The following is a 26,464-nucleotide window of genomic DNA, read 5'->3' on the forward strand; positions in this document are numbered from 1 at the left end:
ATCAGTTCCAGTTTTAGGTTGAGAATCGGTAAACATAGACGGAGCACTCGAGTAAAACGGAGAGACTTTAGAGAGAGACATTTTATCAATTTAATGTGACAAAGAGAAATTAATTGAATGATTTGACTTGTAATTTTACTTCCTCAATTGTTTCCGATCACCTTTATTTGGCAATGATGTCATTATCCTTCTTTCATTTCCAAATATGGAAAATTCAATTGCGTCATTTTGCAAAAATTCCTTATAAGGAAACTTAGTCAGAAACTTTAAGTTGGGCAAACATTTGAACTAGAGCAGCATATTTATCTTGATGTTTAGCACGTCTGTGTTGCATTAGCGAGTAATAGTGTTTGAAATATTTAGAACAAGTAAAACAACGGATTTTTCTGGGTTGCTGTCTCTTGAACTGTGTCATTTTTCAAATGACATTTTTGCTGCGTTTGAACTGAATTGCGTTATTTCTTTATACCGTAGTTTAAAAGAATCACTCCAAAATCACTTTGGTTACAGAATGGCAGCAGTTATGTGTCAAGTTTTACCTGACTTTTATAAAAAATTTTGTGAGAAAGCCTTATTCATTTGCGTATCAGTTAAGGATTATAGACCCTACTTGCTTACCAGTGAATACTCTGTTGCGTCTCACAATTACACTTTTTGTGCTCTGAAAAATTGTTCTTATCACATAATTCTCATTTCATCTTCCATTAATGAATTACTCCAAAAACTGTATGATAAATCTGGATAATTCAATATCAGACAGTGGCCTGCTTATACACCTTATATAAACATCAGTTTTTTGGTCACACAAAGGAAGAAGCAGGACTTGTTTTGACCCAATTGAAGAGAGCGGTACAACATAATTCGGAAAACAAATTTGTTGAAAAACTACCCAGCGTGTCTAAGAAGAGCCTGAGTAGAAAAAAGTTCAAGAGACATCTACTGAGAGCTGAGCAAAGAAATGCAAGCACACAAACATTGAGATCATCCTTCTTCGACCGAATTCAGTCACTTAAGAACTCAAAGTATGAGGGTGAATTAATAAAAATTGTTGATTGTTTACTAGATGGTCATGGAATAATTGATAACCCCATGTTGTACTTTGAAGTTAGAAAGTAATAAAGTGTTTGTACTAAAATGTTTTATTATTAGTGTATATTCTAAAAGTTGAAATTTGAAGTCGATTTGTTTGTTAAATGTCGAATTTTCAGACAACATTTTTTGTTAAAAGTCAAAAATAGAACCTCAGATTTTTCGTTAAAAATCAAAAATGTTACCAAACTGTGCGTGCAAAATGTGCAATTTTTTTCTCATTTTTCTTAGTTTTACGGTATGATTTTAAGCAAAAAACATAAATTTTAATCATTTTTAAAATGACAAGTTTTGAATCTGTTCTTGCGGCTTAAAAATCGGATTTGTAACAGTAATTTTTTCTTAAAAATCGAATTTTTTCTCGACATTTTTTGTTAAATATCGAAAATAAATTTGACAATTTTCTTAAATATCAAAATTAAATTCGGCTTTTTTCTTAATTGTCGAAAAACAAATTTTCAATAATAACCAAGTACCTAAATTATAAAGTAACCTTTCGTGTTTATCTTTTATTCTGGAAAACTTGAAAAAAGTAGTTAAAAAATTATAAAATTGAAAATGTAAATTTAATAAGAAACACACAAAAGGTATTCAGAAACTTTAATTTTTTTACGAACCAATACAAAATAGTTTACAAAATTGAACATAGAAATCATTCAAAAAGAGTTTCAATAACATATTCTGGTAAGTTCTGAATTTCATTACCGAAACCTCTTTGTCGCTCAATTCCACCAGGTAGTTGAGTTGGTTGAACAGTGACTGGGGTATTACGTACATCACTCAAAAAGATAGGGTTGTGAGCTGTTCCTTCCTCAATCGAGAGGGGTTGTCATCGAGGGTGTAGTTGACATGTCAGTAGATCCATAGTACTGCGCTGGATCAAAGTTTTCCAGATCGTTAAATGATTTGGTGGTACTAGTATCGATACTCAACTCGCTATGTTCTCTACTATGAGCTCTTGAAGCTATTTGGAGAAGATTATTTTCCACCTCCGGGCCTGATACCTCACCTACATCCGGTGTAGTGAACCAACTGTTTGGAATTTGCCCTTCCTCCCAAGGAAAAGTGTACTGAGTATTTCCAGCTACGTAGTTGGCAGGAAAATCAGATCCATTACGTGAGGATAGTGGTGTCCACTGACAACAGCAACTTCGTGTCCCATCGCGTGAGTTCCGAGCTGATTCTCTGTGATTGGGACCTATCCTTGATGATATGTATCAAACTGTTGTCATTGGTGCTCAATAATGTGCCACACAGTAATGGGTAAAGTGATCAGAGACTCATACAGTCCGTTTGATAAAACTCGAACTCCTATCCGAGCAATATCCTCAGTAAAAGAAAATGAGTACAGAAGGTTATTATTTTGAACGGTGAACTCCATTTTGGAATAAATGATAGAAGAGGTTTTTGTTAGAGAGTGATGAGAATGAATGAAAAGATTCTTGTTGAGAACGTGATAATAGCAATCAGTGGAGAGAAAGTTATAAAGCAGCAAATTTCCTTTTTAGGAAGGGAACAGGATATATAAATTAGATTTAAACAAAAGTTAGAACTAAAGTAAGTAGTTTTTAACAAGAAGAAAGTGAATGTTGGAGCTCGATAGCAGGATAAAATGTTGAGGAGTAGTTAAAATAATGTGAGAAAGTAGTGATGATGTTTTCAGAGAAGTTGGATCAAATGATAATGTCAAAATCAACAACCTCTATATATAGTGTGCTCCGTCCAATCAGACAACAGTAACCAAAGATGGAAGATTTTATGAGAAAAAGTGACGTTTAGCTTGAAATTTCTGGACGAACTGAAATTCAAATCCAAATTTGGGTAAAATTTTCTAACAAGGTAGGATTTGAAGGATACATACAGGTTTCCGACTATGCTTTTACCTGAAATGGTCTATTTTAGTTGAAATGAAGTGACATAATTTACCAAAAAAGTCAAGCTTTGATAAAATTTTTTCCAATTCGTCAAATTTCAGATCAATTTCGGAAAATGTTCCATTTTTGGAATCAAATTTCTGTATATATGCGTTGGGTAAACGAACTCCGAACCTGATCAGTACTCCAACTGCATTGTAGTCGTTGTAACAATGGAAGTACAAAGCACTCTGTAGTGAAGAAGTTATTGTTATTGGTTCTGGGAGAGGAACAAAGTTTGTTTGTGAAATATTTCTGTAATGTTCCAATATATCGGGGATGGAGTTCAAAATGAACAACAACTCGTATTTGCTCACATGCAATTCTGAGGATAAATCGAAAGACTGTTTCGCAATAAACTCCTCATATTCAAATTTTTAATAGAGAACGTTGCATACTCAAGTCCTTTACTAAATCGGATTATTCTGTTGGATTTTGTGAAAATGTCCAAAAAATTGTAAAAAAAAGTATGAATCTACATCAATTTCGTCAATTTTGTATGTATCAGGTATACATTCTTTTCTCTTGTAAATCTTCTCCAATATTTGTTAGTGGTTTTTGATCAACATGTTTCACAAATGAGTAAAATTTCACGTATTAATCTGTTAAAATAAAAAAATGTTAAAAGAGAGAATGAGATAAACAAAACGATACCATTATTTTTTACAACAAGTTTCTTAATACTAAAATTTGATTGGTTTGTAGTTTGTAATATAATCACGTTAACGTCAATTGTAGATAAGCTATCTTCAATTAAAGTAGGAGTTTTGTTCTCTAATGTTTTAATATTTTTATAAAAACACATTTAGAGTTTAAGCTATGAAATTACAAAATTGGTTTGTTTACAATAATATTTGTACTCTCTAAGTGAACAAACATCTGACAGATAGATTTTGTTAAGAAGTCTGTTTTGGGATGAATAGTATTGTTTTGTAAAAAATAAGACAAATAAATATGACAAATAATATGACAAATAAAAATAACTTAAGATTTCCGATTTTCCTCCAAGGAATAAGTTTACACATTTGGATGTTTTCTGGATTGAAATACAATGTAGAATGTAACACTGTGACTGCTTCGTAGGAAGTTTTTGAACTTTCGTATTGCGTAATGTTACTAAAAATAGAAATTACGTCATTTCCTTATATTGAAATAATTAGTCATAAAACTTATTCTAACTAAAAAACCAAAAATTGTATTCATTCTCACTTTGTTATCAGATACAGTTGCTCGGCAATTTACTTAAAATTTATTCAATTTATTTTGGATCACAACAATACAATGCCTTCTCTTGATAGAAATCTACCAGTCAAATGCGCAAAGTGCGAAAAAATGGTTGTCAAGCAGCAAGTGGCTCGACACAAAAAATCGTGTGATATTGGGACTTTAAAATGTCCCAAGTGTCCACATTTCTACCCAAAGAGGAAAGAGGACTTGAACTACCACCTTGCTAAGCATCACGCTCCTCAAGAAAAGAAGCTTAGTACAGTGTGCACTATATGCTTGGAGGAATTTCCAAGTTTTTATTCTCTTCAACAACATAAGAGACGGAAACACGGAACATCGACCAAAGTTGGAATCAAATCCAGCAAACGCTTGAAAGAAGTACTGGAATCAGAAGAATTGGATAGGAACAACGAACAGTTACAGCAGGAACTTAGTGCCTGTCAACACTTCTTTGACAATACCGAGATGTAGAATGGGAGACATAGAGTATTCAATTTTAAATTGTCGAGACTTGATCCCAGCCAAATTAATGAAAAACTGAAGGAAGTGTTTGAAAAGCTTAACTGTGCTGCAAAAATAAATTTATCCCTGGGATTTATTTTACGAAATGTTGACACCGATACTTTTATACTCATGAGAACGACACCTTCTTTGAGAAGTCTCATTTACTTTGTTCTAAGGGAGACTTAGTCTCACTTCAGTATAGAGTAGAGAAATTAGATTTGATTGAGACTTGTGCTCAAGAGAGGGCAAACACAAAATGGCGGTATGCACTTACTACGAATGTAACAGTTTTCTGTGCTCTTCTCAACAATATCCCAATGGGATGTTTAGATGCTGTTATACCTGAACAGTTGTTGAGGAGAAGCGATGTCAATTGTCTGGTTACGAATGAATACGGAGAAACCTACAAGGACTACCTTTGCTTTTTTAGAGCTGTGGCTGTTCACTTGTATGGATCAGCTGAGCTGGAAACAAACGCAGCTAAGTTGTTCAGTGACTTTCTCCACGAGTCTGGTCATGACGCAATTAACTTTAGAGGAGTGTCAATAGATCACCTTGTGTTTGTTGTAAACGCTATAAAACACAACATTTTCATCTATGACATTGGCATTGAGGACGGGGATTTTGTAGGTGAACATGCCAGAAGTATTGAGATGTACGAGAACAACAATAATCTACTTCTTTAAACGATTCCGCTGTCCTTATTGTGATACCTTCATTAAGCGTGCTGGTAATTTCCACCGTCACGTGAAATCTTGTAAAGATAGGATACAGCATATTTATCCGAAGAGTGTTTACACTTTGAGAGAAACTTTGTTCGATAAACTTGACGGTTTTGGAATTGGATATGAGGAAGAACAAAAACTGTTCAAAAACTTGGCTGTATTTGACTTCGAATCAATCTGCGTTCCATCTAATGAACTAAAAGATACCAATACAAATACTTGGATAGGAAAACATGAACCAATATCTGTGTCAATTTCCTCTAATTTATTACAAGAACCTATTTTCCTTTGCAACAAAAACCCCAAGACACTGATTGTATCTTTTGTTGAAGCATTAGAAGAACTAGCTAGCAGAAGTAAAGCAGAAATGTTGCAAAAATTTTTCTCAATTGAAAATGCATTTAAAAACAGAGTAAGTACTATTTTCGAGCAGCTAAATAGAAGGAAAGATGAGAGCACTCCAACGTTTGAATTTCAATATATCGAAGAAGAAGAAATTGATATGTCGACTCATTTCCTCCAAATTCAGAAAAATCAACTTCTCGAACTACAACAACATTTTGAACGTTATATCAGCATTTCACCTGTATTTGGATTCAACAGCGGGAAATATGATCTGAATCTTATCAAGTCTTATTTACTACTCTACCTCATTCACGAGAGCGATATTCAACCAGCGGTTATTAAAAAAGCTAATCATTTTGTATCCTTTAAATTTGATGATGTTCAGTTTCTCGATATTCTAAACTTTCTTGGTGGAGCAACATCACTAGATTCATTCCTCAAAGCTTACAAGACAAATGAGACCAAAGGATTTTTCCCTTATGAATGGTTCGACTCACCAAACAAATTGGATGTAACTTTCCTTCCCCCTTACGAATGTTTCTTTAGTAAGTTGAGAGATCACAATCCCTTGGAAAAAGAATTTACGGATTTCACAAATTTGTTGAATAGTAGACTTTCCCAACAGGAGGCTCTGAAAAAACTTAGGTTGAAGGTAGTACCCCCCTTGGGATTTGACAAATACAATTACCTGGAAAGTGTGTGGGAGCATGAACAAATGACAAGTTTTCAAGACTTTGTCAGGTGGTATAATAACAAAGATGTTGTCCCGACACTAGAAGCGATGCAGAAAATGATGGAATTCTATCAAAACAAAGGGATTGATATATTAAAACTGGGTTGCACACTACCTAATTTAGCAAATATTTGTCTACACAAATCAACTAATAGCAAATTCTAACCTTTCGTTGAAGCAGACAAAGATTTACATGATAAAATACGCGAAGATATGACCGGTGGTCCCTCTATTGTGTTTAATAGAAAAGCGATTGTGGATAAACCTATATTCGAAACACAGAAAGCATTTGCAAATCAATTGTGGGTGTACACGCCAGTCAACTTTACTCCTTCTCAATGTGTCAAGAAATGCCCACTGGGCTTTACACTAGATGGGAGTTTGATTCAGACTCTCAGAAGTTTAAAGCTAGACAAAATAAATCGAGGAAATTTGAGAACATGGTTATGTCGTACCTACAATTTCAGCGTCCTAACTGCACTATTGAAAGCTACTACACAACTGGAACTCAGAAAAAGATTGATTGTTTCAATGTAGACGGATTTTGTGCTCACTGTAAAACTATTTTTGAAGCAATGGGTTGTTACTTTCACTTTTGTCCATGTAAGGAAGCAAGAGCAAGCACGTCAGAGGAAGAGACTCAGAAAGGATTAAAGAAACGGAATACGATGAAATAAGACGAGACTATTTGCGAAACAAAGGATATAAAGTTGTTGAGATATGGGAATGTAACTGGTGGGAAACTGTCAAAGGTGATGAATCAGTAAAAATTCACGTGAGAAACAATTTCCCATCAAGCTACCTCTGACTCAAGAATCTCTACTTACAAAGATAAGAGAAGATAAACTATTTGGTTACGTTCAGTGTGATCTCGAAGTTCCAGATGGGTTGAAATACAAGTTCTCGAATTTTCCACCAATCTTTAAAAACTTTAATGTTAGTCGAGCAGATATTGGTGATTATATGAGCGATTATGCAATTGATAACGATTTACTCAAGCAACCGCAACGCATGTTAATTTCAAGCTTCAAGTTGGAAAATGGAACATTCATAACACCTTTACTCAACTTTTACCTTAGTCTTGGGCTAAAATGCACCAAAATTTATCGCTTCGTTCAGTACACACGCAAAACGTGCTTCAACAATTTTGTCCAATCGGTTGTTGATGCTAGAAGAGTTGGAGATGAAAATCCAGAACCAAGCGTTGTAGCAGAAACAATGAAATTGTTAGGGAATATTTCCTATGGTTACCAAATCACGGACAGAAGCAGACATACAGAGACAAAATACTTGAACGATGAAAAGACACACAAAGCTATGAACGGGAAATTGTTTAAGAGACTTAACAGTGTGTCAAAAGAACTATACGAAGTTGAACTTGTAAAATCAAAAATTGAGCACCGTGAACCGATAATAGTCGGCTTTTTTATACTTCAGTACGCAAAATTACGTATGTTGGAGCTTTATTACAACTTTTTTGATAAATTTTGCGATGTCGACACGTTCGAAGAGTTAGAAATGGACACTGATCCTTATACTTAGCTCTAGCGCACGATAATTTGTACGATTGAATTCATCCATCTAAAAAAGCAGATTGGGAAGCTCTGAGGGAACATGATTGTGATGATTCTTTCAAAACTGATGCTGTACAAAATTTCTTCCCTAGAACTTGTTGTGATAAACATTAAAAGCACGATAAGCGTGAACCAGGTCTGTTCAAGGTCATGTACTGAAATGATTTGTCTCTGTAGCAAAACATATTGTTGCTACGATGCCATATCGGATAAGTACAAATTCAGCAGCAAAGGACTGAACAAACGAATATTGGAAGAGACCGGCGATGGACCATTGGAAAAATATCGGCGAGTGATGGAAGAAATCATCAATTTAACATCTACAAATAGAGGATTTCGGACAATCAACCACTGCGTCGCTACCTATGAACAAACAAAGAAAGGACTCTCATGTTTTTATCCTAAACGAAAAATGTTATCTGATGGAATTCATACTGTACCCCTGAACTTGTAATTTATTTAATCAATTTTCGTATTGTGAGCGCTCTCTGTTGTGTTTAAAATTACTTATAATGTACTTGATTAAAACTGTGTCTGACTTTTTGTACCTTCATAATTCATTCTTTTAAAAGTTTTCAATTTTCGCAATTTTAGTGGATATAACTAACCCTTATACGTTGCGGCGGCTATACCTAATCTTAATACATTGCGGCGGCTATACCTAATCTTAATACATTGCGGTGGCTTTACCTAATCTTAATACATTGCGGCGGCTATACCTAATCTTAATACATTGCGGCGGCTATACCTAATCTTAATACATTGCGGCGGCTATACCTAATCTTAATACATTGCGGTGGCTATACCTAATCTTAATACATTGCGGCGGCTATACCTAATCTTAATACATTGCGGCGGCTATACCTAATCTTAATACATTGCGGCGGCTATACCTAATCTTAATACATTGCGGCGGCTATACCTAATCTTAATACATTGCGGCGGCTATACCTAATCTTAATACATTGCGGCGGCTATACCTAATCATAATAAATTGCGGCGGCTATACCTAATCTTAATACAATGCGGCGGCTATACCTAATCTTAATACATTGCTGTGGTTAAACCAAAAATTGTTGAAATTTACTGCGAGGAAAATTATCCGTTAATGCGCGCTGCCTGTACAATTCCCCGCCTGTACGTACGCGCTGACTGTACAATTCCCCTGCGCGCTGCATGTATATTTCCCCGCCTGTACGTACGCGCTGACTGTACAATTCCCCTGCGCGCTGCATGTATAATTCCCTGCTAATCCCTAAATGACCTCTAAAATCACGTGACAAGTGGCTCCGGAAAATCACCCTGGTCTGCTCCTACCTTACTACTAATACCCTGCTCCCTATAATTAATCTTAATACGTTGCGGCGGCTATTCCTAATCTTAATACGTTGCGGAGGCTATTCTCAATCTTAATACATTGCGGAGGATATTCCTAATCCTAATACGTGGCGGCCGCTATAACTAATCTTAATACGTGGCGGCCGCTATAACTAATCTTAATACGTGGCGGCCGCTATAACCTATCTTAATACATGTACGCCGCCTATTCCCTATCTTAATACATTAGTGTAGACCCTCTCTCAAAAATAACTCCTATACCCTATCTTAATACATGGGGTCTACACCCCCCCCCCCCGGGAGCCTTGCTCACCCTATTACTACTGGGGGGCACAAACTGAAAAGATCCCAATTATTTATGTTCATTATCATTTGAAAATAATTTCAACATAACTATTTTTAAAATGTACTGGAGAGTGCTGTCATAATAGAACTCAAAATAAAAAATTTAGACGTCGCACAACCTGTGAAAATGCAATTTGAGTTTCAGAAACCCATGGCAATTATCTCACGGGCAGCTTTTATTTTTGTTCCGTTATAAGTGCTCTACTCAGACTAAATTGGGAACTAATTGAAAATTTTTTTCAAATCTCATATAGAAGTTTTAGTCTCTTCCGTTTGCCCCCCCCCCTTAGTGGTGCATATTATTTGCATCCCCCAGACGCACGTGCCATATTTTACAAAATGAATTACAAGGTAATGGCGCGTGCTCTGTAACAGCGGTGAGCATAACGTACTAGGGGGCAACGAACAATACACAAAACTTGGATCTTTTCCGTTTGTGCCCCCCCCCAGTACGTTATGCGCCCCCCAGTTACAGAGCACGTGCCATTAAATAGTAAATCATCATAGTGAAAATATGGCACGTGCGTCTGGGGGTTGCAAATAATATGCGGCCACTAAGCTGGGGGGGCACAAACGGAAAAGATCCGAAAATTTTTATAAATATTTAATTTCTGGGTTGTAAATCCCAATGCAAAAAAAATATGAGGGGAAAACCTTACATATGTTTTATAATACATGAATAAACAGCAATCAAATAAAGGCTTTAATGGAAAAATTTAGAAGTGAACTGACTCAAATGTCACAATTAAATTTCACCAGATAAACTACTTACAGTCCGCTTCCACCAGCACTGAGCTCCAAATCACCGTCGCCATAATACATCGAACCAGAAACTTTTCTGGTTTCATTCTCATCTTTTGATATTTAAACGAGTCGAGAGAAGATATCTGACAGATGAGCCGAATCTAGTTTATTACGCCAATTAATCGCAAAAGACCTGAAACCTCGCCAACATTTTTGTCAACAAGACCACAACAATGCATATTTTTCGTCAAGTATAGCTGACAGTATTAAAGTATTAACTTGAGTTGATACATACAGTCAGTTAATTGTTGTTAACCATAGCAGTCTTGTTACAATCTTGTTATTGGATTATAATAAACAAAATGGCAGTCCAAAAAGTTTATGATTTGGTTTCAAAAAACTTTAGAGGCGTCACACAGCGTGATTAGTCAGTCACAAGGGCAGATGATGGTTTTAGACTGGACCTTCGTAACCATTTACCATTCTAAGACCCCTCAGAAAAACAAACGCAGTATTCTTGACCAAGAATCTGCTTTCGAAAATGAACGAGCCAAATTGATGCCCGTGACCTCTGATCATACTCAAATGCGCTCGAAAGTGACCCCTGATCAGACTATCCCAAACCGAAGTGACCTCTGATCAGACTACCGTGCGCTCGAACCAAATCCCAGACCCTGTAATTTTGGTCTGGGAACACACCGCGTGGGTTGGACTTGTTCTGGTCAGAGGTCACTTCCGGAGGGCACCTCAACATGAGCAGGTTTAGGACGTTATGAAACCTATGAAGATACAATGCTCAACCAATAATGGGATGAATATATCATATTCGACCCACGGAAAGACCTAGGTTCAACTTTGATGAACCCTTCTTTTATAGTCAATATCCCCCCCCCCCCACCACTAGACTTTTCCTAAGTAGTGGTCTAGACCAGCGTACTCTGTTCGGTATCTCTGATAGTGTATGTTAACAGCAAAGAATTTAGATTTTTAGCCGTTTTCGGTAGTCTTTTCTGCTTAAGTTCTACTTTGAACAATTTTGCTTCATTAAATTCGAAATTTGTTATATTTTTTTATAGGTGAGCAAGATATGTTGACTAGCTTGCCTTGAAACAAATAATTTTCTCAAAAAATGGCACAATATGGCAAGCAAATTTCCTTTCTTAATAGTGTTTTCAATCGGTTCAGTTAAAACTTCACATAAAACATCTTGATCCGACTTATTTTTTCTGCTGAGTGAGTGATTTCTTAAACACGAAGATAATTTTTGGTTTTGCTTGTGCTCTGAAAGTACTTTTTTGGGCGTTTTCATCCCTTTATAGTATGAAATATTCAATAAAAAACCAATAAACACGATTTTCATTTGGATCAAGAAGTTGCTTAAACCAGACCAAAATTGAACTTGGACAACCTCTGAATAGAATTGTTTTAGTACACAACAAAAAAGTAATCATTTGGACGTTTTTTCCGATGGTAGGCAAAGAACTGTTTTCAAAAAAGTGTTTCAAACTGGGGTAAAGTTCTTTTTTTTTAAAATCAAGTCAAATTTCAACTGAAAGATTCTCTTACTGCATGAACACCAAATTACAAATAATTTTGTGCCGGGTTCGTGTCCCAAAAGAAAAGAAAGAAAATTTTTCTAACTTTTTTGGAAATAATTTCAGAAACATACTTTTGAATTAAGTTCGCAAGCAGGCCAAACCAAACCAAACGTAAACTGAGAGTTTTGTTTTTGGAAGTACTTGCCCAGACATGAGTCTCACACCATTTCTCAACACTGAACCAGCACATTCCAAGAGTAAAAAAAACCTAATTCAGATCTGAAACATTGCATCTCCAGAATATTTTGAGAGTCTTTACGGGCAGTTTTTCTTCATTATGATTATATTGAAGTCATAGAGATTGCCAAGACTAAACTTATTCTGTATAGTATGAAAATTACTCATACCACAAAAATAAGTCTCAGCAGAATAATGTCAAAATTTTGTAGCTTATAACAGCTAATTGGTATAGAAGTGAATACACTATTTATGCAATAGCTAGTTTGTAGGCAATTGCCACAAAGCCAATTAAGCTTGGTTGGTATTACTTGCTACGCAAAATTAAATGTTACAAATACCCGCGCGGAGGTTCGAATCACATATCAAGCAACCCTTGTATGAGGGAGCTAAGCTGAAGGTATTATTTTTCATGAAGTGAATTTTACTTAACGATCAAGACTGCCTAGTATAATTTGTGACATGAACAGGAAACATCCTAAAAAACAGAATGACTCCGGACTGATTCAGCACCGATTCAGCACCGATTCACCAACCTCGGGTGAATACTAAAACATTGAAATGAAAATTGATCAGATTTTTTTGCAATTATTTAGCACAACTTATTAACAGGTACCCGTGTTGGGTCCCAATGGTATCCACTCCACTATATTTTCACCATACAACAATCTGACTAGTGTTTCAGTGAAATCCTTGCACAGTGCAGCTTTCACTAGCTAGTCTTCCATTACTATTCCATTGATGTAATTGAATTTTAAAAAAAATTCTCTTTGTAGTTTACAAACTTGACTTGAGTATTTTCCAACATTAAATTTGCTTTATTATCATAAGCGTTCTCAACTTTAGCTAAAATGCATCCTCATTACTGCAGGTAAGAATCGGTTCAAAACTTTCTTTCCCACAAAATCCCAAGGCCTAGGTAGAGACTTATGAAAAGACAATCCTCGACCCAAATGTACTATGAAAAGACCATACTCGACTCATTTGAGCTATGAAAAATTTTTAGCTGGACTCTAGGACTTTCTGGACTTTTGCTCGACTCAGATTTTTCGCACAATACTTTAGATGGACCCAAAGTTTTACAAAAGACTTTAGCTCGACCCAATATTTGGGCTGGACTTGAGCTCGACACAATGTTTGCAAACAATGTCGAGTTAAAGTCTTTTCATGGGTCCATCATTAGTCTTTTCATTAGTCTGCTCTTTTACCATTAAAATTGTCCGTGCAATATTCCATATAACGTAGTCAACGTGTATGCTCCTTCTTATTTTACATTTCAGAAGAGCCACTAATCCTTCAAATACCTGCATCATTTTTAAAAGAAGATAGTTTGTAATTTTGGAGGGGAAAACAAACTGAATATTGCCGAAAATTTGTCATGGCTAATGGAATCAAGACTAATACACTTAAGCTAGCTGGTTTCATTGAATCAAGTAATGTGGTATTATACTCGAGCTGCCATAACTTTTTATCTTAAGATTTGACGAAGATCTTAAGCCTTTTGGCAGTTTTCCAGCTGTCTCATAAGTTGGACTTATCTGGTGCAAAGCAATTTAGACTTCCTCTGATTGTGCTTCTGTATGTACAGAAGTAGAAAAAATGAAAAAATTTCAGTTTTTGAAAAAAAACACACTTATGAAAAGACTAATGGTGGACCCATGAAAAGACCTTAGCTGGACTTTCTTCGCTATGAAAAGATTTAAATCGAGCCATGAAAAGATATTAGCTCGACTTTAACTAGGAAGCTCGACCGTGTAATTATAGTCAATATTGTCCCCCCTTTTAGACTTTTAAATCTTTTCATAAGTCGAAGCCTAGGCCTGGTTGGCCCAAAAGTTTTCCTCTTGCATTCCACTTGTTTTCCACTAGTGTGGATATACCTCAACTTGTGATCAACTAGTGCCAACTTCAAATTGTAAAGAAACACTAACGTTCCTCTAATGTTGTTCAGTGAAATAACGCCGGACCACTAATAGAAATCCCCTCTGTACACCAAGAAATTTTTGATCATGAGAGCTATTAATCTGGAAATTTTATTGCTGGTTATCAACAAAAAGTTTTAAAAAAACGTAAGTAGTATATGATACCTACGTAAAGAAAGGGGGTTATCATTCGACTCTTAACTACAGGATAATAGGTAGTGGCGTTTAAGTGGGAATAGGATAGGTAATCTTTCCGCCTGCAGTTTATTGACGTTTGGATTGTTCTATTCCGCGCTAGTTTTACTTTGGTCGTTCGCCTTTGAATTTAACGCTACAAGTAAAGTAGTCTTAATAACCTAATAGAGGGGAGGGGGATATTATGCGATATTTAGAGGTGTGATAAGTCGTTTTGGCCAGTTGTTAGCAAAATTGATCATTATTGGGAGAATGTGTGCATAGATCAAATGGCAACTATAGCAACAGTTGGTTTGAAAAGTATTCACGAGATTTACAAAGGTTTGAAAAAAGAATATTCACAACATAGTCAACGATTTTTCTATTTTTAGCGACTTGTCTCCACCTTGCTCCGGATCTTGATTTGGATTTTGCGTTGAAGTTGCGACCGTACGGAGGTTTGATTGGTATTGATAATTCTTCGTTAGACAATAATTTCAAAATATTAAAAATATTGAGATTATATGCCATACTCCACGACGCTTCTGGTTTTGTTTTTGAATATAGTGAGAAGGGACCTGGTTATTCTTATGTTTTACCCTGTCCAGTCACAAATGAGTATCTTGGTCATGTGGCGGGCATTGGCTTTTGCCTGTATGATAAAATTTTTTGGAATGTTAACACTGCGACCCGCTGTTATTGACTTTAAAGGTTTTCGTGACAAAAAGTCTGGTGTCATAACAAAAAATTTGCTATTGCAACTGAAAACTATACAGACACTGTCTCATTCCAACCACCAAACTCATTCAACTCCCTGTCATCAAGTGAGCAAAGATCTGATCAGTGGTTATCAAAGTTTCTCCATGGTTTAGTTTGGGAGAGTGGGGATAACCCATACTCTTATTTGCATCAGATTGTTCAAAGCATAGTGTTTCGTTTTCCACTATCAAAATTTTATGCCAAAGGAACAAAAAAAATTGAGACTTTAAAAAAACTTCTCGAGAAAGAAGTAGTAAACTTAGAATAGTTGTTGTGTCCAAAATTCAAAAATTTGAAATTTTATAAAGGGACGCCAGTTTGTGATCTGCATGCTATTCGTTGTCCAAGATGTCAATTAGTAAAAATTGTGCCAAAAAGAAAGCGGAGCTGTTCTACTACTGGCTAACGAATGAATCGTCGATCAGACACAACATCAGCTCCGTCAATACTTCAAGTGAACTTGTCTCCAAAGTTGACAGTTCACAGTTGCAGAACATTTGAAAACCATTTGACAGTCACTTTTGTCATGGAGGAAAAAGTTGATTCGCATGGGCAAACTGTACTGAGGAAATAACAAATCAATTGTTCTGGTGCTGAAATAGAATTGTTTAAAAGGTACCTTTCGCTATTAGAGTACTTTCAATTATATCATGTCTATACAAGCGAAATTGCAAAAACTGAAACCAAACCCTTTACCTATGCCCGAGCGGCCAGTGCCAATTCAGATCTCTCTGAGCGATAACAGTCTTCCAGAAAAAATTCGGCAATTTGTTAACAAGCGAAACGTGGACTCAATCACCTACTATGACACTGCGCTGGGAATGACAGCAAACTATACAGTTGTCTACAAAAGAGAAGACATAGACTCTCAATTTATTACATATGACTTTCTTATTGTTGATTAAATGTTTGGTGCAATTGATTTTGAATGACCAATTTTTTTTATTAAACGTTATTAAACGATTGTATGCTTTCTGATTTTATTTTTTCTAAAAGCAATTTTTCAAATTGATCAACATGTGGATCAATTGGATGTTGGTGGGGGTATAACTGATTTGGTTTTTGATGAAAAAAATCATGAGAGAAGATCATGGAAATTTTGTATCTCACGAGTAACCAGCTTAGAAGTTGTGTACTTTACCCAAATTTTCATCATATTGTTTCTTATTGCTATATCACATTAAACTAGTTTTTTTTAAACCTGATTGTGAAGAAGCAACAATTTGGTTTTTGCTTCTTTCTTGTACAAAACAATACGCTCTACCCAACCCAAAATTATGAATAAAATTATTTCGACGAATGATCGCCTCTTTATGGCTGTCTGTGGTCCATCATGTTGTGGAAAAACGGAGCTGATTTTCAATATGATCATGAATGACACAATTCACCCAAGTTTCAAGCAATTTTTTAGTTTATTAGTGTGACTATCCTAAATTTCAGTCTCTTGAGAGAAAACTGAAAATTCAATTTACAACGTATTTAAGTTTTGATCTAATATCAGATCTTGAAAACTGTCTGATGGTATTTGTCAATTCTTGTGAAGAAATTTTTAATGATAAAAAATTCTCTAATTTAGCAACATTGGGACGTCATAAGAATTTGAGTGTTATATACGTTAAGCACAACCTTTTTCAACAAAGTAAATGGTCTAGAACTATTGATCTATATACAAACCTATTCATTTTTTTCAGATAACCCCGTGATGTTCAACAGATTAGTTTAATTGGTAGACAACTGAATAATTTTTAAATTTTGAAAGATACTTATGAGTTTGCAACAAAACAATCTTTTGGACATTTACTGATTGATTTGGATCCTAAGCTTTACGTTACTGCTCAAACATTGTACCACCAGGAACTTGTGTGTTTTGTCTTCCTCCAGCTAAGGCAGTTATTACAAATTTAGCTGATGAGAGAGAGTGAAGTATAAACGCTGCGGCAAATGCTAGAATTATCAGACACAAAAACAAGGGATTTCATCAAGACAGCTCCAAATAAATATATAGTTTTTCTTTGTGAGTGTTTCTTAAACGTTGTAAACGCTAACGTACCCGCCAAAAAAATTTCTTAAAAATCACAAAACCGAATCCAAATTTATACTTTCAAAAGAAATCAGCCTTAAACACAAGCGATTGTTTATCTCCAAACAACCAGCGAAAGGTGAAATACTTGATAGCCCACTATATCAGCAAAAAGCAGCTCAGTTATCTCTTTTTCACAGAAACCAATCGACTGACACGGAAAAACCAGCACAAGAACTGGGAACCGCTGAACCTATGAGAGACACTAACGAAATCGGAGAGGTACCTAAGGAACAGGAAGAAACATCAGAAGCAGCCAGGGATGACAGTGAAATTGAACCAATTGTAAAAAAAAACAAAATTATTGACCCTGAGACAACAATTTTCGAACTTGGATTAATGAAAAAAATTAAAATTGAGCGATCAGAAATTTTACTCGACCTCATTATGAAATCGGACTTAAAAACCATAGAAGGAAACAACGTACTTCACATCGACCAAAAGCCTCTAGACGTGAAATTTTCTACTTTTTTGCATAATTTACAGCATCCCACAAAAAAATAAACATAAAAAATACTCAACAAAATACTACAACAATTTTGAATGCTCTCGATGTATCTCCTCATTTAGTTGCAATCACTTATGCCAAACAAAACCTGGAGTTTTCTTTCGAAAGTGAACAAGAATTTTACCCAAGCGGAGAAAAAGCCAGCAGTATCAATGGCTCAAGATCAGTCCCAAAAACAAATAACGACGAAACAACAGTCCAAACGTCAGACAAAGAAGAGGCCAGTCAGAAGAAATGGTCTTTATTTTAATGAAACAAAAATTTAGATCAAATTTATTTGAACGGACCAGCTTCCTATGGAAGCGTAAAACGCCTACACGTTCAGAGCAAACTACCTTTAGGCAAAGTACAGTCCTATTTGGAGACAAAGCATTCCATTACAAAGTATAGTTCGATTCGATTAAAATTTCCACGCCTCAAAATTTTCATCAGTTTTTGTGAAAGATATTAATGAAATTTGGTCACTGGATTTGGCTCAAGTTAACAATCTGTCAAAGTATAATCGCAATGTTGAGTATTTGTTGGTTGCTGTAGACTGTTTGTCAAGATATTTACAAGTGGAAACAATGAAAACAAAATATGCAACAGAAGCAGCTGAAGCCTTCAAAAAATGATCAAAAACATACAACCAGAAAAAGTGTGGGTTGACGATGTTAAAAATTTTCCTGAAGCGTTCAAACAACTCTGTAACAAACGCGGTATTCATTTGTATAGCACATTCAGTGAAAAAAAGTCTGCTTTAGCTGAAAGATACATCAGATCTCTTAAAAAATAATTCATCGCTACCTTGAAAAAAATGGACATACTCGTACATTGACCAACTAGATAAATTTGTGGACACAATCAACTCACACGTAAACCGAGTAACCAAATTTGCACCTAACAAAGTTACCAAAAAGGATGTGCCAAGACTTGTTTCCTTAGCAGTACAAACAATCGAAAGACAAAAACTCAAATTTTACATTGGTGATTTTGTGAGAATTGTTAAAAAAGATAAGGCTTTCAGGAAAAACTACAAAAAGTCTTTCACTGATGAAGTCGTCGAAATAAAGGAATACCAATTCTTAGTCCACCAACATACCCCTCAGTAGACTCAGGCAACGAAACAATCAAAGGAAAGTTTCATCAACCAGAATTACAGCTCGTTCGTCTTCCTCTTGAAGACAATGTCACGTAAACGATTTGTAGATGAGTTTACAGTGCATGTCGTTTCATCAGCTTCAATGGAAACATTTGGCCCAAAAACAAATGCATATTTCCGCAATTTCTTCAACGACGAAACTCAACTTTCAGGCGACTGGAGAGTTGCATTAAGTGAGGTAATTTTTACAACTAAATTTGAGAATTTTGCCGACGGGAACATAACCGCGTACAATTTGAAAGATTATGAAGATTCTCAAAAAATGTCTTGTCTTATCAATGTTATCTCTCGACCTTACAGCGGACAAAAACTTTTCCGAGTGAGGAAATTCCGATCATAATTGGGTTCAAAGGTATTCCTGATGGAAATGGAATACACATTGGCTATAAAACGAATCCGACGGCAAACAGACCTATTGAAAGTGACGAGACAAGAGCATATTTTGGCAAGTTCCCAGCCTATCTTTGCGCTGGAAAGCATTTAATTCTTATCTAAACCAATATTATTAAATACCAATACGTCAGTGACGTCACGGCACCTCTTTTACGTGTCATTGACTCAAATCAACGTCTCAAAAACGGTAGTGTATGTGAGCTTGAACCAACTCATCGAAAAGTTTTCATAAATTTAGACTACAAGAAATTGTTGACAAACGACATTCAGTCGGTTTCAATTGAACTGATAACCAAAACCGGGCAACTGATTCCATTTTCTGGGACGGGAAAATCCATTTTAACATTACAATTCAAAAAACTTTATTCGTCAAAATGGATTCATACTATGCAAATCAAGCAACGTCTTTGCCCCATTTTTCAGGACATTATCGGCAGAGAGGAAGTGGTTTTGGAGCTTTATCTGCCGGCATTGGACGTGTTGCTCTACCACTTGCGCGTCGTTTCATTCTACCAACCACCAAACGCATCGGAAAAGAGCTCCTAAAACTGTGTGTTCCCAAAATTATAGATGTAGTCAGCAATAAAAAGTCACCAAAAAAGGCAGTGAAAAATACTTTATCTAAAATATCGAGAGCAATCTGTTTTAGGAGCTCTTTTCCGATGCGTTTGGCGGTTGGTAGAATGAAACGACGCGCAAGCGGTAGAGGAACACGTCCAGCGCCGGCAGCTAAAGCTCCAAAACCACTTCCTCTCTGCCGATAATGTCCAGAAAAATGAGGCAGAAACGTTGCTTGATTTGCATAGTATGAATCCATTTTGACGAATCAAGTTTTTTGAATTGTAATGTTAAAATGACTTTTCCCGTCCCAGAAAATGGAATCAGTTGCCCGGTTTTGGTTCTCAGTTCAATTGAAATCGACTGAATGGTGATTGTCAACAATTTCTTATAGTATAAATTTGTGAAAACTATTCGATGAGTTGGTTCAAGTTTAGATTTACAACCGTTTTTGAGACGTTAATTTGAATCAATAACACGTAAAAGAGTTTCCTTGACGTAGCCAGCGTATTGGTGTTCAATTATATTGGTGTAGATAAAAATTAAATGCCGTCCAGCGCAAAATTCGGCTGGGAACTTGCCAGAGTATGTCCTTGTCTCGTCGCTTTTCATAAGTCTGTTTGCCGTCGGATTCATTTTATAGCCAATGTGTATTCCATTTCCATCAGGAATAATTTTAAACCCAACTTTGATAGGAATTTCCTCACTCGGAAAAGTTATACCCTCATATTTTCCAAACAAGATTTCGTATCTACCCGTGTTCTTCAGTTCTCTGAAAGAAAAATGAGGAAGCCCAGCTCTAAGTTTAACTGTTGCAAGAAGTTCCGGAACTGAATCAAAAGCTCCAGGTATAAAAACCCGTTTTTGTCCGCTGTAATGTCGAGAGATAACATTGTTACCAGAAGACATTTTTTGAGAATCTTCATAATCTTTCAAGTTGTATGCGGTTATGTTCCCGTCGGCAATATTCTCAGTTTTAGCTGGAAAAATTACATTACTTAATGCAACTCTCCAGTCGCCTGAAAGTTGAAATTCGTCGTTGAAGAAATTGCGGAAAGATGCATTTGTTTTTAGGCCAAATGTTTCCATTGAAGCTGATGAAATGACATGCACTGTAAACTCATCTACAAATCGTTTACGTGACATTCTCTTCAAGAGGAAGACGAACGAGCTGTAATTCTGGTTGATAAAACTTTCCTTTGATTGTTTCGTTGCCTGAGTCTACTGAGGGGTATGTTGGTGGACTCAGAATTGGTATTCTTTTTATTTCGACGACTTCATCAGTGAAAGAATTTTTGTATTTTTTCCTGAAAGCCCAATCTTTTTTAACGATTCTCCCAAAATCACCAATGTAAAATTTGAGTTTTTGTATTTCGATTGGTTTTACGGCTAAGGAAACAAGTCTCAGCACATCTTTTTTTGTAATTTTGTTAGGTGCAACTTTGGTTACTCGGTTTACGCGTGAGTTGATTGTGTCTACAAATTTTTCTAGTTGGTCAATATACGAGTATGTCCATTTTTCTTCAAGGTAGCGATGAACTATTTTTTTAAACGATCTGATGTTCGTTTAAACGAAAGCATACTTTTTTCACTGAATGTTCTATACAAATGAATACCGCGTTTGAAATATTCGAAAGCTCCAAAAAAATTTTTACCATCTTGAACCCACACCTTTTCTGCTTGTTTGTTTTTGATCAGTTTTTTGAAGGCTTCAGCTGCTTCTGTTGCATATTTTGTTTTCATTGGTTCCACTCGTAAATATCTTGACAAACAGTCTACAGCAAAAAACAAATACTTAACATTGCGATGATCCTTTGACATATTATCAACTTGAGCCAAATCCAGAGACCAAATTTCATCAATATCTTTCACAAAAACTGATGGAAATTTTGAGCCTTGGATATTTTATTCGAATCGAACGATACGTTGTAGAGGAATGCTTTGTCTCCAAATAGGACTGTACTTTGCCTAAAGGTAGTTTCCTCTGAGCCTGTAAGCGTTTTAGGCTTTCATAGGAATTTGGTCTTTTCAAATAAAGTTGATCGAAATTTTTTTTATTTCATTAAAAGAAAGACCATTTCTTCTGACTGGTCTCTTCTTTGCCTGACGCTTGGACGGTTGTTTCTTCGTTATCTTTTTTCGGGACTGAACTTGAGCTTTGCTACTGCTGGATTCTTCTCCGCTTGGGTAAAATTCACTTGTTCACATTCGAAAGAAAACTCCAGGACTTTTTTGGCATAAGTGATTGCAACTAAAAGAGGAGAAGGAGATACATCGAGAGCATTCAAAAATGTTGTAGTATTTTGTTGAGTATTTTTTATGTTTATTTTTTTTGTGGGATGCTGTAAATTATGCAAAAAAGTAGAAAATTTCACGTCTAGAGGCTTTTGGTCGATGTGAAGTACGTTGTTTCCTTCTATGGTTTTTAAGTCCGATTTCATAATGAGGTCGAGTAAAATTTCTGATCGCTCAATTTTAATTTTTTTCATTAATCCATGTTCGAAAATTGTTGTCTCAGGGTCAATAATTTTGTTTTTTTTACAATTGGTTCAATTTCACTGTCATCCCTGGCTGCTTCTGATGTTTCTTCCTGTTCCTTAGGTACCTCTCCGATTTCGTTAGTGTCTCTCATAGGTTCAGCGGTTCCCAGTTCTTGTGCTGGTTTTTCCGTGTCAGTCGATTGGTTTCTGTGAAAAAGAGATAACTGAGCTGCTTTTTGTTCATATATTGGGCTATCAATTATCTCACTTTTCGCTGGTTGTTTGGAGATAAACAATCGTTTGTGTTTAAGGCTAATTTCTTTAGACAGTATAAACTTGAATTCGTTTGTGTGATTTTTAAGAAATGTTTTTGGCGGGAACGTGTTTCCGTTTACAACGTTTAAGAAACACTCACAAAGAAAAAATATAAAATTATTTGGAGCTGTCTTGATGAAATCCTATGTTTTGTGTCTGATAATTCTAGCATTCGCCGCAGCGCACATAATTCATTCTCTCTCATCAGCTAAATTTGTAATAACTGCCTTAGCCGGAGGAAGACAAAACACAGAAGTTCCTGGTCGTACAATATTTGAGCAGTAACGTAAAACTTCAGACGTTTCAGGATCCAAATCAATCAGTAAATGTCCAAAAGATTGTTTTGTTGCAAACTCATAACTATCTTTCAAAAATTAAAAATTATTCATTTGTCTACCAATTAAACTAATCTGTTGAACATCACGGGGTGATTTGAAAAAAATGAATTGGTTTGTATTTAAATCGATAGTTCTAGACCATTTACTTTGTTGAAAAAGGTTGTGCTTAACGTATATAACACTCAAATTCTTATGACTTCCTGATGTTGCTAAATTAGAGAATTTTTTATCAATAAAAATTTCTTCACAAGAACTGACAAATACCAGCAGACAGTTTTCAAGATCTGATATTAGATCAAAACTTGAAAACTTTGTAAATTGAATGTTCAGTTTTCTCTCAAGAGACTGAAATTTAGGATAGTCATGCTGGTAAAAGGAAAAAAATTGCTGGAAATTTTGGTGAAAAGGTGTCATTCAGCAACATATTGAAAATAAGCTCCGTTTTCCTCACAACATGACGGACCAGAGACAACCATCAAGAGGCGATCATTTGTCGAAATAATTTTACTCATAATTTTGGGTTAGGTATACCGTATCCTACTGTACAAGAAAGAAGCGAAAACCAAAATATTGCTTCTTCACAATCAGGTTTTAAAAAAAACTAGTTTAGTCAGTGATATAGCAATAAGAAGCAATATGATGCAACTTTGGGTAAAGAAGACAACTTCTGATCTGGGTAATCGTGTATTACAAATTTTCCATGGTCTTCTCTCATGATTTTTTTCATCAAAAACCAAATCAGTCAAACCCTCACCAGCATCCAATTGATCCACATGTTGATCCATTTGAAAAATTGCTTTTAGAAAAAATAAATTTAGAAAGCATACAATCGTTTAATAAAAAAAGGTTGTTCAAAATCAATTGCACAAAAAATTTAATCAACAATAAAAAAATTCATATGTAATAAACTGAGAGTCTATGTCTTCTCTTTTATAGAAAACTGTATAGCTTGCTCTTATTCCCAGCGCAATGTCATAGTAGAAGATTGAGTCCGCGTTTCTCACAGTCACAACTTGCCGATTTTTTTCTGGAAGACTTTTATTTCTCAGAGAGACCTGAATTGGCATTGGACGCTTGGGCATAGGTAGAGGGATTAGTTTCAGTTTTTGCATTTTCGCTTGTATAGACATGATATTATTGAAAGTACCCTAATAGCGAAAGATACCTTTTAAACAATTCTATTACAGCACCAGAGCAATTGATTTGTTGTTTCTTCAGATCAGTTTGCCCACTCGAATCAATTTATTCCTCCCTGACAGTAATGACCGTCAAATGGTTTTCAGACATTATGCAACTGTAAACTGTCAAATTTGGAGACAAATTCACTTGAAGTATTGACAAAGCTGATGTTCTGTCTGATCGACGATTTATTCGTTGGCCAGTAGTAGAACTGCTCCGCTTTCTTTGTGGCGCAATGTTTCTTTAATTGACGTCTTGGACAACGAATAGCATGCAGATCACAAACTGGCCATTATAAAATTTCAAATTTTTGATTTTTGGAAACAACAATTCTTCTAAGTCTACTACTTCTTTCTCGAGAAGTTTTTTTAAAGTCTCAATTTTTTCGGTTTTTTTGGCATAAAACTTTGATAGTGGAAAACGAAACAGTACGATTTGAACAATCTGACGCAAAAAAGAGTATGGGTAATCCCCACTCTCCCAAACTAAATCATGGAGAAATTTTGATACCCACTGATGAGATCTTTGCTCACTTGATGAGAGGGAGTTGATTGAGTTTGTTGGTAGGACTTAGACAGTGTCTGTATAGTTTTCAGTTGCAATAGCAAGTTTTTTATCATGGAACCAGATATTTTATCACAAAAATTTTCAAAAATAGTCAATAACAACCGGTCGCAATGTTAACACTCCAACAAACTGAATAAATTATTTTAGAAAGTTTTAACATACAGGCAAAAAGCAATACCCGTAACATGACCCAGATATTCATTTGTGACTGGACAGGGTAAAACATAAGAATAACCAGGTCCATTCTCACTATATTCGAAAGCAAAACCGGAAGCGTCGTGGAGTATGGCGTGTAATCTCAATATTTTTAAATTTTTGAAATATTTGTCTAACGAAGAATTATCGATACCAATCAAACCTCCGTACGGTTGCAATTTCAACTCAATATCCAAATCAATATCCGGATCAAGGTAGAGACAAGTCGCTAAAAATAAAAAAAATAATCGTTGACTATATTGTGAAAAATTTTTTTTCAAACCATTTTAAATCTCGTGAATACTTCTCAAATCAACCGTTGCTATAGTTGCCATTTGATCTATGCCCGTATTCTCCCAATAATGATCAGTTTTTGCTAACAACTGACCAAAACCGCTTAATCACAAGTCAAAATATCGCATAACAACTTCCTCCCCTCTATTAGGATATTAAGACAACTTTTTGCATGTAGCGTTACATTCAAAGGCAAACAACGAATGTAAAACTAGCGCGGAATAGAACAATCCAAACGTCAATAATTTGCAGGCGGAAAGATTTTATCCCACCTATCCCATTTCCACTTAACCGCCACTACCTATTATCCTATGGTTAAGAGTGGAATGATAACTCCCCTTTTTTACGTAGATGTTATATACTACTCACGTGTCTTCAACCGGGGTGGAGTTGTTGTTCAAGCCAATTGAAACTATAACTGAAAGATTCTTCGACCGCGAGGACAATAAATTAAATGCAAGTTCGTGTATAAATTGTCACGAAAGCAATGTAAATTTTCAGACGTTTCTGTTCGTTATTTAGCATATTTACAGTACTTTCAGCAACTTGATATTCAGTTGGGCCAAAACATAGTTCAAACCAAAACAAACACAATCTGGCAGTTCTGTTTTCGAAAGTTTTTGGAGTCAAAAAAATCAAAAAGCCCACCTTTTAGTCAAATTGATTTTACGATTTTTTTTTCGGTTGGCTACTATTTAAATAATATTTTTCAAGGCAAACATCTCAAAGGTGGTCGCAAAAACTATTTAAGTATTAATATTTTATTTTTTTTCAAGCCCTGGCATCAGTGAAAATGGTAATTGTATATTTCGAGTTTCAATATTGGAACCTAATTCGATTCAGTAATTTTGATTTGATAACATGATAATAAATGAACAGTATTATAGTGTCTTACAGGGCACGAAAGGGGGGATATTTTGTAACCCAGAGTTTGCAATGAGGGGGAACAAAAGTTTTTTGAAAGGTTGTTAGTTTTTTGCGTTTTACACTGCTTCTTCCAAAACGCCAAAAACTTTTTTTCGTGCCCTCCTTCCCGTTCTCCCTCCTTGATCCCAAAACAAGTCAGGGCTTACGATTTTTTTCTCAACTCATTGGTCCCGAATCATCAATTTTCTATATTCCTTCGGAGGAAGCTGTTGTTACATCAATTACGAATGAAAAAAACTTAATTATTCTGAAGCGCTGATGCGTCAAAATCGACCCCAAATAATAAAAGCAAGAGAATTTTTATAGCCAAAAATATTGAGTT

At 35.5% G+C, this 26,464-nt stretch overlaps 1 protein-coding gene across 1 annotated transcript in view; it reads right to left on the reverse strand.

Annotated features, from left to right (window-relative positions):
• Positions 1–10,838, reverse strand: part of LOC142344417 (uncharacterized) — a 101,535-nt gene extending 90,697 nt beyond the window's left edge. The window contains exon 1 of the mRNA XM_075396040.1: positions 10,566–10,838. Within this exon, the coding sequence (XP_075252155.1) occupies positions 10,566–10,647 (82 nt within the window). The 5' untranslated portion in view covers positions 10,648–10,838. The remainder of the gene's footprint in view (positions 1–10,565) is intronic.
• Between the last annotated feature and the right edge of the window lie 15,626 nt (positions 10,839–26,464).

This window comes from Convolutriloba macropyga, chromosome 1, assembly GCF_964194025.1.
Source record: "Convolutriloba macropyga chromosome 1, txConMacr16.3, whole genome shotgun sequence".
NCBI lineage: Eukaryota > Metazoa > Xenacoelomorpha > Acoela > Convolutidae > Convolutriloba > Convolutriloba macropyga.